General features: G+C 44.6%; 1 protein-coding gene across 2 annotated transcripts in view; it reads left to right on the top strand.

The window, feature by feature from the left end:
• MDGA2 (MAM domain containing glycosylphosphatidylinositol anchor 2) overlaps positions 1 to 15,384 on the top strand; it is a 798,087-nt gene that overhangs the window by 568,475 nt on the left and 214,228 nt on the right. For both annotated transcript variants that reach the window (XM_075331178.1, XM_075331177.1), the window contains exon 7: positions 12,821 to 13,150. In XM_075331178.1, coding sequence (XP_075187293.1) covers positions 12,821 to 13,150 — 330 coding nt within the window. The remainder of the gene's footprint in view (positions 1 to 12,820; positions 13,151 to 15,384) is intronic.

Raw genomic sequence — 15,384 nt, 5'->3', positions numbered from 1 at the left:
ATGTTGCCTTCATCCAACGTTGGTGCTATCGATGTCTGAGAGAGCTGTACACATGCACTTGTTTCCCCTTCCAAACCAACTGACGACCTACCAAGCAAACTGCCTGTTGCGGTTACAGTGGTGGAAGTTGTGCGTGGAAAACCAGGTGTGACAGCTGTCCCCACAGTCCTAGAAGATGAAGAGCGCACGGATGCACTGGAAGGGGCAGGCCGTGGATGGTTCGCTCCGCTAGGCCGCATTGCAGCACGGTGAGCTTCCCACTGGGACCTATGATATTTATTCATGTGACGATTCATGGAAGAAGTTGTCAAACCGCTGAGGTTTTGACCTCTACTAACAGAATCACGACAAATTTTACACATCACATAATTTGGGCGATCTTTTTCTATGTCAATAAAGGACCAGGCTAGGCAAGGCTTAGAGGGCATGCGACCTGCTGAGCCGCCCCGACTAGTGCTCAGAGGCAGAGTGGTGGCTGATGATGCAGTTGTAGACGTGCTACCAGTGCTCCGCCTCTGCCCAGGAAGGTGCAAGGTAACTTCGTAGTCGGTTGTATCCTCCTCCACCGCCTCTGTTGACCTCCTCGAGGGCCTTACTGTGGGTTGACAGTAGGTGGGATCTAGAACTTCCTCATCAATTGTTGTGTTTGCACTCCCCTCACCCTCAGACCGAGCCTCTTCTTGCCCTGACCGAATATTTAAGTTGTCATCACAATCTGGTATCTGCGTCTCATCGTCATCAGTATGTTCCTCATTGTCTATAACCACAGGTGTTACAGTTTGTGACAAAGGGTCAACATTATGCTCAGAAACTTGGCCCTCACGGCCTGAATCAGAGTCACAAAGGTTCTGGGCATCACTGCAGACCATTTCCTGGTCTGTACTCACTGTAGCTTGGGAGCAGACCTCTGATTCCCAGGCTATAGTGTGACTGAACAGCTCTGCAGACTCAGCCATCTCAGTTCCACCATACTGTGCAGGGCGGATGGAGACTTCAGAGCTGGGAGAAAGCAAGTTTGATTGGGATGACAACTCAGAGGACTGGTGTTTTTTGGATGCGGTAGTTGAGGTGGCGGAGAGGGCACTTGTTGGACCACTTGAGATCCATTCAAGCATTTTCTTTTTTTGGCCATCATCTACCTTTGTTCCTGTCGTTCGTGTCCGTAAAAAAGGGAGCACATCGGATTGTCCACGGTAAGTAGTAGACATCTTACTTTTGCTGGTAGATGGTCTATCTTTAGCAGATGTTAATGGAGCTTTGCCACCTTCCCCACGGACAAACCCTTTTTTTCCTTTTCCAACACGCCTCTTCCCCTTTCCACCAGCATCTGTCATTTTGCCACTCATGTTGATTGCGACAAGATTGTGCACTGAAACTGTGGTAGTAAAAATTGAGAGGTGGTATAGATTGCAGCGGTGGTCTATCTTTATTAACAGCAGAATAATAAAGAATAATTATCCCTGACAATGCAACTACGGCCCTTAAACTGGCAGCAAAAATTGCTAGTATAATGGCTTAGTTACAATGAGTTTGAGTGTGCAATGCAGGCAGACGTGCTGCAAATATCTTTGCACTACTGGGGCAATACAGAAGTCCAATAGCCACGTTTAGGATGCCACTAAGTTCACTCAGTGTTTGCTAGTATAATGGCTTAGTAACAGTGAGTTGGACTGTGCAAAGGGCAGGAGGGTACAGTGGCAGGGTTGTGGGTCTCTGGGTAGAGGAAAGGAAGCCTGCCTTTCTATCCCTCCTAATGGGAAATGCAGCGAGGAAATCCCTGACCTTAACTACACAGACGCTGTCATCTTGTGTAGCTGTTAAACTCTGTTTTCAGGACCTGTCACCTATGGCTCTGACCCTGCCGGTATGAGCCCTTAAAAGGACTGATAGAAAGTGCTATCCCTATGCTGTACAGCGCTGTGTATGGAGCGTACACAGCAGTATTGGCGATAGGAGCTGCGCCAGTGATGTCTGACACCAAGGACGCAGAAGGCAGATAATGGCGTGCTGGAGGAAAATGTCTGGTTTTATAATGCAGGGACATGTGACATGGACATCCTATCACACATGCCATTGCTTCTCTGGCTAAAAGTCCACTTAGCTGTGTGTGTGTCTGGGATTGGCTGACATGCTGGCCCTCCCCACTACACGCGCGCGCTTAGGGAAGGAAGACAAGGAAAAAAAAAAAAATGCCGATCACCATTACAGCATACAGCAGTGATCTGAAGGCGCTGTTCCCGCACACTATACACTGAAATGTCATAATAGTGTGAGTCACAGAGTGACTTACACTATTACAGCGGAAAGCCAGCTAGGAATTAGCTGTTTTTTTTGCTGCTAGAACCGTTCTCTAACGTATCTAGAACTATCGAGCTTTAGCAAAAAGCTCGAGTTCTAGTTCGATCTAGAGCAGCCCCCAAAATCACTCGAGCCGCGAACTGGAGAACCACGAACCGCGAACCGTGCTCAACTCTACTTATGACCTCTCTCCTGTCTGCTCCCTGCGTCTCTCTGTGTTCTCTCGGTTCTGACCCCAGCCTGCCTGACTTCCCTCAGCCTCTAGGTATCCCCAGTGCCACCTAAGCAGCCATTGAGAATTCCTTGAACCACTTAAAGAACCCAGGAGAAAGTGCAGAGTAGTATAAGGTAAACCAAACTTAATAATCTGCCAGAAGAAGCACAATACAAACTGGCTGTAGTTCCAAGCAAGGTCTACTTTAGAAATATCACCAGTGGGAAATAGATGCCCAGGGAAACTTTAAACAGTTACACCCAACAGGTGATAGGGAAGAATAAATTACATCAAAGGAAACACTTGAAGGAAAAGCAATGAACACACAAAGTGTCCACAGAGACACAGTGTTCAGAACCAGGACAGTGACTGAACCTGACTGTGGCCCATTGGAGAGGGAAAAGCATCACAACACAGGAGGCAGCCAGATCAAATCCGACGCATGACACTTCTTTTTTGACAGAGTAATCTCCAAGAGACTGTGGCCACCAAGATTGACTGATTTAACACTGACAGATTTTTTTCCTTTGGGGCAATTTGAAAGGTCGAGTGTACAGTAGCAAGCCACGCACATTACAGGCACTCCGAGAGGACATACAGTGAGAATTTCAGGCTATGACCTCAGACATCCTGAGGAATACATTCAACAATATGGAACGGCACATGTAGCCATGATTGGATGCAAACAGTGGACATTTTCAATAAGTTTCATTTTTAAGGTTGATTTAAAACAATGGTTCCAATTAGTAATAAGTTCATGGGTTTATATCAAACCAATTAACTTGATGCGTGAAGCAAATGCTCAATTGAGCCTCTTTCTACGAGAACTAGATTATAGGAATGTACTGGGTAATAAAAATGGATGCTTAAAGTCCTGACATGTCCAGATCCCTTTCCAGAGCTTACTTGAGCCTTATTAGTCTTTTCTTTGTTGCTCCATCCTCAACATAAGTAAAAATGGCAGAAATGCCCATTCAGCCAATCACCACTGGCACTGGTGATGGCCTCAACCAGTGGTTGGCGGAGCCGATATTTCCAGATATTTCTCATCTGTCGAGGATGGGTCCAGGAAGCAAAGACTAGGCAACAAGTAAGATCTGGAATGGGACCTATGGAGACTCATTTAGGAAGGCCTTGAAGACCAGTTTTGAACTTCCATTACTTACAAAACCCTACCTTAATATCAGGAGAGGACACAGACAGAAAATAACCCCTGTGAAAGAACACTTTAAGGGCCCTTTGTAGTCCAATAGCTCCTCATAGTGCACAATTCCACCGGCATTGGAGGAGGAAGTGGTCCGCTAACCTCTTGGGCCCTTGGGCAGCTTCCCACGTTGTACCAATGGTATGTCCGCCCCTGAGTGATATGTTTACTTCAGCAGAACCACCTACGGTCTTGGCAATTCAAGCATAATACCTTTACTAAGATGTGTCCATATTAGACCCTTGTTAATATTATTTTCATCTTTAGAAATCCAATTGAAGGAGTACTGACACTCATGGACCAGGCAGTTACAAGGCAGAAATAATATCTATTGTGCCACCATTTTACCCAAAAATAGTAAAACAAGTGACTTACGCCAAGTTTATGCACCACGAGGGTTAAAATATTGCCGAATGACTCTGACACTTATTTTTCTTTTATCACCGAAGTCACCGCTTCTAAATAAATGTATTTTCATAGAGGTGTACGCCGCACGTGTTATGTGTTGATGAAATACAGTGTCACACTTCATTGGTTACATGCATCTGAATATGAGCAGACCGGGGAAAGGGAAAACTGTAGCATGTTCTCAATTTCACCCGAGACTGGTCAGTGCATATTACAACAGCTGAGACAAGACTCTGTGAGCAGATGATGAATTCTCTTCCAGAATGGAATGGAAATGAGTGCAAACTATTAGAGCATTTTTCCTCCCAGTGCCGGTATAGACAGCAGCCGTTACAGTTCTCATCATGGGTAGTCCTTTCTTGCGTCAAAAAATAGGTTTCCATTAAATGCATTGATAGAAAAGCTGTCACATGTTCTCCGAGAGATATAGGCTAGTACTATATAAGTTTATAATGTCATTTGGAAAACCTAGAGATATGTAAATTCTGAAAACAATATATTCTACCAAAATAGCCACCAGCCTAATAGAAAAGTGAAGATCTCACCCATCCTTCGGTAGCCTGGCTTGGCACCATAAATGTCCACATTGCATCAGCAAGAGTGTTTTCCTCTTCATCTTCAATCCCTGGTGCATGCACTACAAAGCATGGGTCTAATAGAAAAATAAAGCTGACATTGCAGGAGATAGAAGAAAAGGGTTAGTCCGCGCTGACAAAAGAAGATCACTGAAGATCAATGGAAATTAGGCTACTTGATTTTATTGACGACGCGTTTCAGGGCCGTATGACTCCTTCCTCAGGAGGAAAAAAATCAATAATATACATTATTGATTTTTCTTTCTGAAGAAGGGGTCATATGGCTCAGAAACGCGTCAAACAATAAAATCAAATATCCTAATCCCCATTGATCTTCAGTGATCTTCTTGTGGTAGCGCAAATTAGCCCTCTTCTTCTATCTCCTCCAACACTATCCTCCTGGGTTCTGCAGCAGCCTTCTTTAACACGTGGTTATAGTGGTTGTGTCTGTAACACAACCGCACCAGGTTAGTGCATCTAACTTAATACTTTCTATCACCATTGGGTAAGACATCATCTGCGCCCCCTCTTTCTGTTGCGTTCAGTCCAGGAGTGGATCCACGGGACCATGCACCGGACTCCCCCAGGGAGGCCACCAGTAGCGAACCCCTATACAGGGACTGTCTGGCGACCACCCCAGAGGGCCTAGATGCACAGCAGTCAGAACACAGGCGGGATATGGGGAGTGTCCTTGGAACGTCCGGACAGAATACGAGGACCGATCCCGCGGTGGCTTCGGACCGGAGGGAATCTAGACGAATGACCAGAGACGGGCGAAGACAGCAGGCGAAGTCCGGAACCAGGGACAAATGCAGGCTGGAGACGTCAGATTTAATCCAGAGCCGGTGGCGGAGTGAAGCAGAGGGAAGACAGTGAGGTCCTCTGCTAACAGACACCGGGGAATTTCCAGGGAGCCGGAAGAGCTGAGGCATACACCGGGCGTCAGGTTCTGAGGGTAGAGACAGGGTTAATCCAGGAACAGAACACAGAGGGCTTGAACACTAGCACAAGAGACTAAGCTGCAAGAAATCGTTGAACAATCACCGCCCGTATGCAAAAGGAAGTCTATTATAGCCTGCACCTGTAATCGGCCATATCCTGTTCTAGGGATGCTGGCCCTTTAAGAAGAGGTGAATGAGCATGCCCTTGCCCTAATGCGCATGCGCGAAGCCCGGGAGCCGGAGACAAGCACAGGAGGACGGGGACAGGATGCAGTGGAGCTGGGGGCAGAGTCCCGAGACGCAGCAAGCTGGCGGGACCGCCGAGCAGGGAGCACGGGAGACGCAGGGGAGCAGGAGTGGGAACAGCGGCCGCGGTCAGTACGCACGTGGACCGGGTCAGTGGATAAGGAGCGGCGCCGTGATCTCGGGACCGGATCAATGGGTGAGGGTCGGCGCCGGAGCCCCGGGAGCGTGACACCTTCCTTGTCATTTCAGTTTTACTACATAGAAAAATAAATATTTCACCCAACCGGCGGAGTCCACCTTGTCACCATGAATGTATTTTCCACATCCATTTTCACCATGGATGTCCACTTGTCACATCTACTGCACATTAAAGGAGTGTTTTTCTTTACAACTTTGATCCCAGGCACATTCACTGGCCTGAGCCTAAAAGAAAAATTAAGATGTCACCCATCCCTTGATAGCCCACCTTGATGTCACTAAAACCTTGGAGTCCACATTATCACTTTGGATGTACACATTTACTACACCTTGAAGGAGTATTTTCCTTCACAACACTGCAAGGCACAAGCTAATAAAAAATGAAGACGTCAACATACCCTTGGTAGTCTAGCTTGCCACCATAAAAGTTGACATTTGCTTCAGCAGGAGTGTTTTACTTCACATCTGTAATCCCAGGCACATGCACTATGGGGAATAGGTCAAATAGAAAAATGAAGATCTCACCCAACCCTTGAAATCCACCTTGTCACCATGAATGTATTGTCCCTATCCATTTTCACCAAGGATGTCCACATCTGCTGCCCATTGGAGTGTTTTCCTTTACAACTATGATCCCAGGCACATTCAATGTGAGGCCTGAGCCTAAAAGAAAAATGAAGATGTCACCCATTCCTTAATAACCTACCTTGATGTCATCAAACCTTGGAGTCCATATTTTACCTTGGATGTACACATCTGCTGCACCTTGAAGGAGTCTTTTCCTTAACAACACTGCAAGGCACAAGCCTAATAAAAAATGAAGATGTCAACATACCCTTGTCACACAGCATGCACACACAAAGGTAAAGACAATAAAAAGTTCAGGAGGAAAACAAGAGCAGGAAGGAAGCTACAGATAATGGGGGTAAACTCCACAACCGCACCAAGCAATAAGCACAACTTTCCTTAATAAGTCTGAGACACCACACCTCACAGACCAACATTGAATAAACTATAGCTGGCATGGGGGAAAGATTTCAACCAGCATAAATAGAAGGGGAACAAATGTGATAGGCCGCCCCACAAAATGTGACCAAAGGAGTAAGCATACCATCAGATATTAACTCTTGCTAGCCTGCCTATAAATCAGCACACAGCAGGTTGACGCCCGAGTCTGCCTGTGTAGATCCCAGTCACCAGAGAAACCATTGGGCGGAGTATCAGAATCTGTAATCTTAAAAGTGTCTAACGCCGCCATGACAGTCGGCAAACTTTATGCAAAACTCTGTGTAATAGGGAATGAATGGGGCTGTAGAAATTATCTTGGCTGTTTTCATAACTCAAACTCAAAGAGACCAGCACTTTCCCAATATGGGTTTCTTGCATGGGAAAGCTCATTAAAATAGTTTTTATAGGAAAACCATTAAAAATGGTCAACTTCTTTAAAACTGTTGTCCATGATCTGTGGCTAAGCCCCAATCATGTTCTTTGGGTATCAAAGTAGACAGTGCAGACTACCTTAGCATGGCGGTAGGCGCAGTACCCAAAGTGAAGCCACTAATTATAGCAGTGTCCTAAAAAATCCATTGCAGGGAAGTATAACCCATGGGACAGTAGCTTATAATTTCTTTGTTCACTACTGGACGTCGGCTAACTATTCCATAGAGTCCTCTAAGGCCAAATAAAACAAGCTTTTACAATATTGACTCCTGGTTGCCGGTCGCATTATGGACTGTGCGTTATTTCCAAAGTAAGCAGTTTTATTCAAGCCTTTGTGTAAATCTGCTTATTAAACATTCAAATTAATAAATTATGCAGGAGGATAATGTGCTTGTTTGTGTATTTTGGGTAGAATCTAAAAATACTCCTTACATCCTAGCGCAAAAAAAAAATAAATAAAAAAAATCAAGATTATATACAGAAAATTCAATAATGGTTATTAAAATCGGAGCCGGTCAGAAGTGCGGCGATCTGTCTCTTTCCTGCACGAACATAGCAGTAATTACACGAGTAACATGCTGGGTCAGCACTCCGCAGGCAGATTCTCTTAACTGATTGTAAAAGTCTATCACTTCAAAGGAACAACTTAAAAAAAAAATAAAAAAAAATTGCTTTATTAATTGACTGTATACAAATATATTATACAACCAATTGGGATAACATGTGTTCATCATATACGCGCTACTATTTTTGAAAGTTTTTCATTTTTGGCGATCTCAAGGGAAAAAGTAAAAAAAAAAAAAGAAAGAAAAAAGTTTTTCCATATATAGCACAACGGGCCACTGAATTTTTTTTTTTTAAATGTCTCATAACATGGGGAACATATAGTTTTGTTTCTTGGAAAGATTGGCTAGGAGCTTCGCTTCGGTTTGGCCTAGCAAGAGCTTTTTTTTTTAAAAAAAAAATATATATTTTGTTCCACGTTAAAAAACAAATATTGCTGTTATCCACTGTAATTGGAGGTGACATCTCAGCCCCAGTTATAGGGGAATACATCCTCCTAACATGCTCCATAGAGCTGATCAACCTTAGCTAAGACTCAACTACTAATGCAGCTAGCCAACCATGTCTGTTTATCACTGAGCAGATATTGATAGCCTGTCCTTCCTACTCCTTAGTTATTGAAACGAGCACTAAGGATATGTGTGACCTGCACCATTTCTTTATTTTGAGACATGCTAAGCTTAGTGCCTTAGAGACTGATATGTAACTACTAAGCTTTATGCCTCAGTCTGGAAGTGTAACTGCTAAGCTTGGTTTGTCAGTCCTGATGTGTAACGTCTAAGCTTTCAGCCTTAATCTTGATATGTAACCACTAGTGATGAGCGAGTATGCTTGTCACTACTCGGTACTCGCACGAGTATCACTGTACTCGGGCTACTCGGCGGGGACCGAGTAATTTCGCGATACTCGTGCTGTACTCGTGGTCTTCATTTCTGCATGTTGGCGCTCTTTTGAGAGCCAGCCCTCATGCAGGGATTGGCTGGCAGACCACTGCAATGCCACAGCCCTGTTAGTTGTGGAATAGCAGTGATTGGCCGGCCTGCACAGCGTGACCGAGCCTTTATACCGGCGGGCGCGCTGTGCTCTGCACACAGCCATCTCATATTCCCTGCTTTCCCCGCCCACAGGCGCCTATGATTGGTTGCAGTGAGACACGCCCCCATGCTGAGTGACAGGTGTCTCACTGCACCCAATCACAGCAGCCGGTGGGCGTGTCTATACTGTGCAGTAAAATAAATAAATAATTTTAAAAAACCGGCGTGCGGTTCCCCCAATTTTAATACCAGCCAGATAAAGCCATACAGCTGAAGGCTGGTATTCTCAGGATGGGGAGACCCACGTTATGGGGAGCACCCCATCCTAACAATATCAGTCAGCAGCCGCCCAGAATTGCCGCATACATTATATGCGACAGTTCTGGGACTGTACCCGGCTCTTCCCGATTTACCCTAGTGCGTTGGCAAATCGGGGTAATAAGGAGTTATTGGCAGCCCATAGCTGCCAATAAGTCCTAGATTAATCATGTCAGGCGTCTCCCCGAGAAACCTTCCATGATTAATCTGTAAATTACAGTTAAAAAACACACACACCCGAAAAATCCTTTATTAGAAATAAAAAACAATAACAAAGTCCCTCATCACCAATTTATTAACCCCGACAAAGCCCTCCATGTCCGGTGTAATCCACGGACCTCCAGCGTCGCGTCCAGCTCTGCTGCATGCAGGTGACAGGAGCTGCAGAATACACCACCGCTCCTGTCAGCTTCACACAGCAACTGAGGTGAGTAGCGCGATCAGCTGCTGTCAGTCAGGTAACTCACGGCCACCGCTGGATCCAGCGGTGGCCGCGATTAACCTCAGTGACAGCTCAGCTGATCGCTATACTCACCTCAGTTGCTGCGTGGAGCTGACCGTAGCGGCGGTGAGTAGCGCGATCAGCTGAGCTGTCACTGAGGTTACCCGCGGCTACCGCTGCATCCACCGCTGGATTTAGGTAACCTCAGTGACAGCTCAGCTGATCGCGATACTCACCTCAGTTGCTGCGTGGAGCTGACCGGTGCGGCGGTGAGTAGCGCGATCAGCTGAGCTGTCACTGAGGTTACCCGCGGCCACCGCTGCATCCACCGCTGGATCCAGGTAACCTCAGTGACAGCTCAGCTGATCGCGCGGCTGTCTTCAGTTGCTGTGTGAAGCTGACAGGAGCGGCGGTGTATTCTGCAGCTCCTGTCACCTTCATGCAGCACAGCTGGATGCGACGCTGGAGGACTGTGGATTACGCCGGACATGGAGGGTTTGTCGGGGTTAATAAATTGGTGATGAGGGACTTTGTTAGTGTTTTTTATTTCTAATAAAGGATTTTTTGGGTGTGTGTGTTTTTTAACTGTAATTTACAGATTAATCATGGAAGGAATCTCGGGGAGACGCCTGACATGATTAATCTAGGACTTATTGGCAGCTATGGGCTGCCATTAACTCCTTATTACCCCGATTTGCCAACGCACTAGGGTAAATCGGGAAGAGCCGGGTACTGACCCAGAACTGTCGCATCTAATGTATGCGGCAATTCTGGGCGGCTGCTGACTGATATTGTTAGGCTGGGGGGCTCCCCATAACGTGGAGCTCCCCATCCTGAGAATACCAGCCTTCAGCCGTATGGCTTTATCTGGCTGGTATTAAAATTGGGGGGACCGCACGCCGTTTTTTTAAATTATTTAATTATTTATTTCACTGCACAGTATAGACACGCCCACCGGCTGCTGTGATTGGGTGCAGTGAGACACCTGTCACTCAGCGTGGGGGCGTGTCTCACTGCAACCAATCATAGGCGCCGAAAAGCAGGAAAGCAGGGAATACGAGATTGTTTAATGAGCGGCCGGCTTTTTCAAAAGAGGAAAAGCCGCCGGAGTTTAGTGAACAGCTGTGCAGCGCCGCGGCAGTGATCGGGGAACGGTAAGTAAGAGAGAGGGGTGAGAATGACCGACAGACTGTGAAAGGGGGACAGATAAGACAGAGAGAGACCGACAGAGCGAGACCGACCGACGGGAGATAGAATGAAAAAAAAAATGACCGACATCGCTAGTAAAAAGCACAAAACGTGCGTTTTGGACATCGGAGTGCCACACAATGTTTTTACGTAAAATCTTTCATGTAATAATCTCAAAAAGTAACATACACCAGCTCTAGCTCACTATTGGGTATGTGCCCTTAACATTTCCGCCATGAAAATTCATTTTGGTGTCATTTTGGAAGGTTTTCTGGTGAGTCCGTAAAAATGGCGTAAAACTCGGACAAAATTGTTCACAGCTGTGACTTTTGAGTGATAATTGCTTCAAGGGGTCTTCCCCATGCTGTTGCCATGTCATTTGAGCACTCTTCTGAGACTTTTGTGACATTTTTAGGGTTTCTACATGCTGCCGGGGGTCATTTCAGAAAAATACTTGGGTCTCCCATAGGATAATATTGGGCTCGGTGCTCGGGCCAAGTACACGAGTATCTTGAGATGCTCGGCCCGAGCTTCGAGCACCCGAGCTTTTTGGTACTCGCTCATCACTAGTAACCACCAATCTTTTTGCCTCAGTCCGGATGTGTAACCTTAAGCTTTGTTTGTCAGTCCAGATGTGTAACTGCTAAGCTTTATGCCTCAGTCCAGATGTGTAACTACTAAGCTTTGTTGTCAGTCCTGATATGTAACTGCTAAGCTTTATACCTTAATCCTGATGTGTAACTGTTAAGCTTTGTGTCTTAGTCCTGATATGTAACCACCAAGCTTTATACCTTAGTCCTGATGTGTAGCTGCTAAGCTTTTAGCCTTAAACTTGAAGTGTAACCATCAAGCTTCATGCCTCAGTCCGAATGTGTAACTGCTAAGCTTTGTGCCTTAGTACTGATATCTAACCAACAAGCTTTATGCTTCAGTCAGGATGTGCACCAGCTAAGTTTTATTTGTCAGACCTCACGTATAACTGTAAAGCTTTGTGCCTTAGTCCTATTATGTAACCACCAAATGTTATGCCTCACTCCTGATGATTAACTAAGCTTTTTGTGGGAGTCCTGAAGTATAGCTGCCAAGATCTGAGCCTTACTCTTGATGTGTAACTGCTAAGCTCTGTGCCTCAGTCCTGATCTATAACTACCAAAGCTCTGTGCCTAAATCCTGTCTGCAACTGGCAAGCTATAGACCTCTGTCCTGATGTGTAACCACCAAGCTTTCTGTCTATGTCCTATAGCATAACTTTCTTCTATTATAAGGGTATAACTGTTGGGTTTATGACCTAATTGAAAGATTATAACTTCAAGTTGACCAAACCTCATATGACATCTGGTGTGCTTGAGTCAGTGCTAAACCAGGGTTCAGTGGGCTAAAAGCCGCACACTAGAAAACTGATCCATTTACAGGCCCTGCTATATTTGTATGAAATATGATGAAAATCTGGGGTGTAATGGGCAAAATAGCCTGAAATACAGTGTAAATATAACAAAAATGGTAGTCTTCCATCACCTATGAAAGAATTTAGCTATAGAGCGTGAAAACAAGGTATATGTTAGAAATGAAGGTGTCTAAAGATCCTTATGTCAGTTAAAAAGTCACAAATGTTAAAAATGTCCCATACTAGGTGAGGGTCGCTATGCACAACCATGTGATGTTTGGGCGCTGATCCAATGTCGGCTTCCCACAATCTGTGACAAAAAAATATATAATTCATTTTTCTAATTTTAAACTTTTCTTATTTTAGCTTTAAAAAAAGGACGTTACTGGATAACCCCCGATCCCTACCACAAAGATGACAACATCCAAATTGGCCGAGAGGTGAAAATATCCTGCCAGGTGGAAGCTATACCACCCGAAGAACTTACTTTTAGTTGGTTTAAAAATGGCCGTCCTTTACGGAGTTCTGAAAGAATGGTCATAACTCAGACGGACCCCGATGTCTCTGCTGGCACCACAAATCTGGATATCATTGACTTAAAATTTACAGACTTTGGCACGTACACATGTGTGGCTTCGCTTAAAGGGGGAGGTGTTCCAGATATCAGCAATGATGTGAACATATCCAGCAGCACAGGTAAGGAGATATATCTAATTTTATATGAATTCTGTTTAATTCAGAGACCTGGGGTCTTTCTATGAAAGAAGGGAAGGACAAGTATTTGGAAATGTTTTGTTGTGACTTCCCACCAAACACTTCCACTGTAACTTAGTTGCCATCACTTATGGTCAAGCAATGTAGCCTGTCAACTCTGGGCTCCTAGGTTCAAATCCAACCACGGGCAACATCTACAAGGACTTTGTATGTTCTCCACATGTTTGTGTAGGTTTCCTTCAGGTGCTTTGGTTTCCTCCCACACTCCAAAGACATATTGATAGGAGAATAGTTTGGTGATGGTGATGTCCATCGCTGTGCGCTGTGAACATTAATGGAGATATATATGCAAATAACATAAATAATAAGTCAATGCCAAAGTCACTTTTCTTAAACCAAGGTTTTTTGCACTGATAGATATACTTATGGCTTATCGATCAGATATTAGAGATGAGTGAATAAATTCACAGGACCTTGGTTCAGTGGCCATGTTAGAATTTCAAGGCTTCTTGACGAGAGCCCTTCAAATCATCTCCTACTTCCTGCCATCAGCGGCTCCTCTTTTGATTGTCCGAACTAACGAAACATTGTATATATGTCATAATGGCATTGCCCCACCTAATCAAAAGAGGAGCTGGGGATGCCAGCAGATAGAAGGTGGTTCATAAGGCTTTCACCAAGCGCCCATAACGTGGCCATTGTTCCAGGGTCTTGTAAATCAATTTGTCCATCTCTAGCAAATGTACAATAACCTCATCCACCGTGCCCCGGAACTGATCTGTTTATGGCTGGCTGCATGTGGGTGGAGACCTGGACTGCCCAATTAGTGACTTCCATTGGGGTTCAGGTCACGTTCAGGTGCCAAACCGAACCTTATCTAATGTCTAGCTGAACCCGCCAAACTAAACTTTTACAAGTTTGCTCATCTTTTCTCCTAGAGAATCTGCTTCCAGATCATTACCAGTGTGGAACATGTAATGGCCGACAGTCTGCTCTCTTAAAGGGAACCAATCACCAGAATTTTCGTATATAACCTAAAGCCAGTGCTATACTAGCACTATCAAACTGATTCTATACATACCTGTAGTGGTCAGCTCGGATGTTTAGGTTTTGAAATCCAAGAAAGTAAAGTTGTAACTTTTCTCTTCCAGGACCTGTGCTGAGGTCATACCCATGCGATCAGAAGGGGCTGTGCCTCAGACCATAGGAAAATGTTGCTTCCTGATATCAGCTTTGTTGGCTGAGGCCTCGCCCCTTCTAGTCACATGGGTATGACCTTACCACAGGTTCTGGAAGAGAAAAGTTACATCGATTGTATAATAGTAATAATATAACTATGAATACCCCCCAGATATTATCTGATCTTCAGCTGCTGTCACTCAAGCAGCTGTCGATTTTATAAACTTTACTTTTTTGGATTTCAAAACCTAAACATCTGAGTTGACCACTACAGGTATGTAGAGAATCAGCCTGATAGTGCCAGTATAGAACTGGCTTTAGGTTATATAGGAAATTCCTGGTGATTGTTTCCCTTTAAGCTATATGTCTCACACTGGTAACACACCCTTTCACATAAAATAATCTTTGTAGACAGATTTTCCGGGAGATCTATGCCCGGCCCATAGATCTTATCCGATCGTTTACATATTAAGAACAATGTGGATTTCTCTGGAATAAGATGTCGGATCACAGATATCGGGGTATCATTTTACTCTATTTTTTATGATCTGCATGTCTATATAGACGACTGAGAAAAAATGATTCTACTGAGAGATTTCCTTTAAGTTACATATCGGGAAAAGAAATAATAATTGGATTTTTTAAATTACAATTTATTTTGTTCCATCAGAAAAATTGTAGAAAGATTTTAGCTCTTTTAAAGTCTTTCTGAGGTCTGACCGTCCTTTAAAGCCCATCTACTGAGAGAGAGGAGATAAAAGTCTGCCATATTATTTATTTTCTATTCCTCTGGATGTGGAAGCTATTACTTCAGCATTATTTTGGCTAACACGAGAACGGCTCCTTGTAAATCATATCTGGGTTTTCATTAAAGATTGTATGGCTGGAGGGGTATTTATACAGCTTTTTCGGTAACTGTGAAACAGAGTTCAATCAGTAGTATCAAATTAAAGACACACATCCCATCAGAGCGGCGATTGCTTCTCTCAGTTACAAAGTGATTTTTGCATTCTGGCTTTTAACACTATACACGATGT

The sequence above is a fragment of the Anomaloglossus baeobatrachus genome, chromosome 12 (assembly GCF_048569485.1).
Source record: "Anomaloglossus baeobatrachus isolate aAnoBae1 chromosome 12, aAnoBae1.hap1, whole genome shotgun sequence".
Classification (NCBI taxonomy): Eukaryota; Metazoa; Chordata; class Amphibia; order Anura; family Aromobatidae; genus Anomaloglossus; species Anomaloglossus baeobatrachus.
This window is presented reverse-complemented; position numbering and strand designations above follow the sequence as displayed.